This window comes from Blastocystis sp. subtype 4 (genome assembly GCF_000743755.1).
Source record: "Blastocystis sp. subtype 4 strain WR1 chromosome Unknown seqid_0383, whole genome shotgun sequence".
Taxonomy (NCBI): Eukaryota; class Bigyra; order Opalinata; family Blastocystidae; genus Blastocystis; species Blastocystis sp. subtype 4.
The window spans coordinates 4,111-7,987 of record NW_014569164.1 but is presented as its reverse complement, the minus strand read 5'-3'; the positions used below and the strand labels follow the sequence as shown (position 1 = coordinate 7,987).

The 3,877-nt window shown below is 38.2% G+C and overlaps 4 protein-coding genes across 4 annotated transcripts in view; 2 read left to right on the top strand and 2 right to left on the bottom strand.

Moving 5' to 3' along the window:
• Positions 1–340: 340 nt before the first annotated feature.
• JH06_5070 (U3 small nucleolar RNA-associated protein) lies at positions 341–2,010 on the bottom strand (the record flags this gene model as incomplete). Its single annotated transcript, XM_014669890.1, has 8 exons — positions 341–468; positions 499–788; positions 819–936; positions 968–1,156; positions 1,187–1,272; positions 1,302–1,471; positions 1,502–1,703; positions 1,736–2,010. 8 exons carry the CDS (start codon positions 2,008–2,010, stop codon positions 341–343), a joined length of 1,458 nt encoding a protein of 485 aa, XP_014525376.1.
• Positions 2,011–2,165: 155 nt separating this feature from the next.
• Positions 2,166–3,258, top strand: JH06_5069 (hypothetical protein; the record flags this gene model as incomplete). Its single annotated transcript, XM_014669889.1, has 6 exons — positions 2,166–2,369; positions 2,401–2,608; positions 2,638–2,872; positions 2,903–3,024; positions 3,053–3,108; positions 3,139–3,258. The coding sequence occupies 6 exons, from the start codon at positions 2,166–2,168 to the stop codon at positions 3,256–3,258; spliced, it is 945 nt and encodes a 314-aa protein (XP_014525375.1).
• A 133-nt stretch (positions 3,259–3,391) lies between these two features.
• JH06_5068 (hypothetical protein) lies at positions 3,392–3,640 on the top strand (the record flags this gene model as incomplete). Its single annotated transcript, XM_014669888.1, has 2 exons — positions 3,392–3,545; positions 3,576–3,640. 2 exons carry the CDS (start codon positions 3,392–3,394, stop codon positions 3,638–3,640), a joined length of 219 nt encoding a protein of 72 aa, XP_014525374.1.
• A 31-nt stretch (positions 3,641–3,671) lies between these two features.
• Positions 3,672–3,877, bottom strand: part of JH06_5067 (hypothetical protein) — a gene marked incomplete at both ends in the record, with an annotated part of 1,833 nt that continues 1,627 nt past the window's right edge. Inside the window, 2 exons of the mRNA XM_014669887.1 lie at positions 3,672–3,791; positions 3,822–3,877. The exon at positions 3,822–3,877 is cut by the window's right edge and continues 123 nt beyond it. Coding sequence (XP_014525373.1) covers positions 3,672–3,791; positions 3,822–3,877 — 176 coding nt within the window. The remainder of the gene's footprint in view (positions 3,792–3,821) is intronic.

Here is a 3,877-nt window from a genome sequence, read left to right as displayed (position 1 = left end):
GGAAGAAGAGAACGACCATTCATTTCTATAGGACGTGGAGTAATCATTCAAGAGGATTGTCAGATTCAAGCACTTCGAATCGGTGATCAAGTTGGAATAGGAAAAGGATGTGTCTTAGTATCTAATGAATTCTCACTATGAAGTGTAGAATGAGGGATGTGTAATCAAGGATAATTGTGTCATTGATCCTCATACTGTGATTCCTGCCTATTCAGTTATTGGTCCATTCAGTCATATTGGTGGAAATCCATGTTGGTTGCACGTCTTATCGTTCAACTGTAGGTCAGTTGTTAGAAGAGCTTCCTCCTTCCTTCTTTCCGATGATGAGGAACTACACCTCTCAAATCTTCGATAAATATGTGTCTTTTCCTTCTTTCATTGTTTGGAACTCATAAACAGAGAATTGATAGAAATGATTAAAACGATATAAAAGAAGCTTTCCTGACTTTGTACCCAATACTAAATACTCTACAAATCACTCTTCCTATCATTCAATACGATTATCACCACTAATTGATAGAGTACGAACATAATTCAATCCCTCTTGTGGATCTGGCCAATTCGAATATACTGTTAGACTAGGTAGATGAATAATACGAAGTTGATCTTTCTTCTCTCTACTCGCATATACAACGAGTGTATTATCATTATTCACTGCCACAGAACAAATCGAAGTCACCAGATTCTTAAAACACTTCAAAGGATGAATCACACGATACACATCTTCCATCTCCGTTGTATTCAAACATGTTGGTGTGTTGTACACTGATAGAATCCCTGTCTGATCTCTATCTTTCATTTATTCCTTCTTCCTCTACCCAATCGCCATGTAATTCCCGTTGACATGAAGACAACAAGCTCCAAAGAGATCTTTATCCCAATAGTTTGCTACTACTGTATTATGCTGTAAGTCATATTCCACAATATGACTGTCTTCTATTCATCATTCTCCTACTCCAGTTCCAACCACTAATGAAATAACAAGTATCATTATCATAGAAACAACCATCACGAATCGAAGATGCCAATTGACGAGGCTTCTCAGTACGACGTACTGACAGATCCACACAGAAGATAGAGCCTTGATTCCCTAACAACAGAGCTCGACGACCATCAGGTGACACTCGAATCCGTGACTCTTTGATCTCTTGATATCCTATCAATCAACCATCTCTCGAACTCTGACCAGGCATATTGAAGATCTGAGAGGATACATCCCGTTCCAAATCATAATACAGAAGGAACTCTCGATTCATTGGAGTCAATAGCAATCTACTCTTCATTCTTACTTCCATTCATACGTGTTCTTACTCGTCCAACAGACTTCCTTCACTAGGAAGTTTGACAGATGAAGAACCTTACGACATGAACAGATTCCATTGTCAATATCATAGATGTGAATGTAATTCTGACGATTCAAAGCCAGGAAACAAGAAGCCGAACGATGAAATGAAACCAATCGAATTGTCTTCTATTCATCAATATCTAACACAATCTCCACCTTTGTATTCCCTTCCGAATTCTCACCATTATCAGCAGTCATACAAAACGAACTGATACGTTGGATACTGATATGATTAGGACCAATCACTCTACTCTTTCCAAGAAAACGTTTTGTTGTTCGAAGTAACTCAGAAACCTCATCTTCCATACCTTCTTCTTTCAATGCAAACATATCATCAACCTCTTTATTTGTCAACAATCTACATATTAGAATATACAAAACACACTTTACTGAGTCCGAAGTCGTTTACTCAACTCTCCTCCCGTAATTTCGCTCTCTGTTTCTTCTTTACGGAATTTGCGATTGCGAGCAATTCGTTTCAACTCCACTCGAACTTCCTCATCGTCTGAATCATGCCACAATGCAGGAAGTTCCTTTTCATCCTCATCCACAGTTCGATTCACTTCCATAGTGTCAGCTTCCTTCACATCTCCAAACAATAGGTCTGTAAACGCCTCTTCCTCCTTAACCAAATCGTCTCTTCTCTTCTCCTCACTCTTACTCATGAATGATGTCTTGCTGAAGAGAATGAAACAATTGGGATTCTTCGTCTCTTGGGGTGCCTTTTTCTGGGCTGTCCCATTGGGAGCCGAATGCCAGTTTCTTCTTTCTACTTGACAACCTGTATCCATGTATGATCTTATTTTTAATACTTCTAGAAATGCAACCCGTGACAGTATTCAAAGTAGCAAAGACAATAACATGTCATTGTTGGAACAAGGATAGAACTCGTTTTGAATTGATAGAACTCGTTAATCTTGTAGAAATTGCATTGGCTACAAGGAATTCAAATGATATTCTTGTGTATGAGACAGGAAAGTCGTCCAAGTTTGAAGACTGGAAATTGATTCACACTCTAATCGGTGTAAGAATTGACAAGAATTGATTTAGTATAGCATGATCTTCCTGTGACTGCTTTGGACTGGGATCCGAACTATAATCGCATTCTTTCTTGTTCAGAAGATTGCAATGCTTATGTGTGGAATTATGAAAATAACAAATGGATTCCAACCCTTGTAGTTTTGAAGATCAAGCGAGCTGCTTTGTGTTGTAAATGGTCACCTAATGGAAAGGCCTTCGCTGTTGGATCAAGTGAAAAGAAGCGTATTCAATGAAGATCAATTATTCTGTAGTTCGTATTTGTACCTTCAATGCAGATCAGAATCTGTGGGTTCATCCCAGTGGTCTCCATGTGAAACAGGAACGTGAAGAAGAACCTGAAGCAGCAGATGGAACTCCTACAGTATCGAATAAAACGCGTGGAAGTATCTTCTGTGTCTGTTGGGATCGAACAGGTCAGTTACTATGCAGAGGATCGTTAGATGGTTCAATGAATATCGTAAGTACATACTATGATCCTTCAGAACCGTAAGAGTAGATGAAAGAATTGATGAAAAGAATCCGAGATTGTCCATTCGATATTTCTACAAAGGAACTGTTCGGATTTGTATTTGGAGATAAGTGTGGAATTGTGGAAGATATTGCTGTGAATCCAAAGAATGATATCATTGCATATACAGGTTAGAAAGAAGAAAGAATGAGATATAGATCGAAATAGTGATACTCATTTCCTTGAATTCAAAGGTCATATAATGACCAAGCAGGTGAGAATGATCAAAGAGGGTAAACAATAGACTGTTCATTGTCCTACTCTTCCTTTCACAAGTCTCTTGTTCATCACAGATAGAATTGTGGCTGCTGGAGGATTTGATAATAATCTTCATATTCTAGCTAAGAAATCGGATGTTTGGTAGAGATAGAGAATGAATATGATTGTAGGGAGTATGTGGGAATTGCAGACACTTCCTCTCCTTCTTCCTCCTCTTCTGTTTCGACTTCCTTTCAAGAGAGAATTCGAGTATTCTTGAGAGAGAGATGTGAGAATAGATGCTTCAATCGAATGCAAATGTGTCAAGTGTGCGAACAGTGAATTCCCGAACAGCTACGGGTTCTACAATGAATGGATGTCATAAGAATATGATTGTGGAGTTACAGATGAAAACATGGGATGGATCTATGTGTACAGAGATATCCTCTTGTGGTAGAATTGAAGGAAGGAATTGAACTCTAGGATTGGATGGTCGCTTGGTAATTTGGAATATGAAGATGATTCTCACCAAAATGAGTCTATTGTAGTTGGATTTGGATTTGTTCAACACATACTCAATCAAATCAAAAAGTCTTCTCCTTCTTTCTTCCAGTTCTTACTCACATGTTGTGTTTTCTTTCCATTTACTACTCGTACTTCACTCAACTTGATTCCTTGTTGAAGTTTCTTTGAAATACTCTATCTCTCATCTTCATCTCTTAATCCCACTTCATATAATAAACCTGCTTTCCCATTCAATGTATCATTGTGATACTTGTGATCAC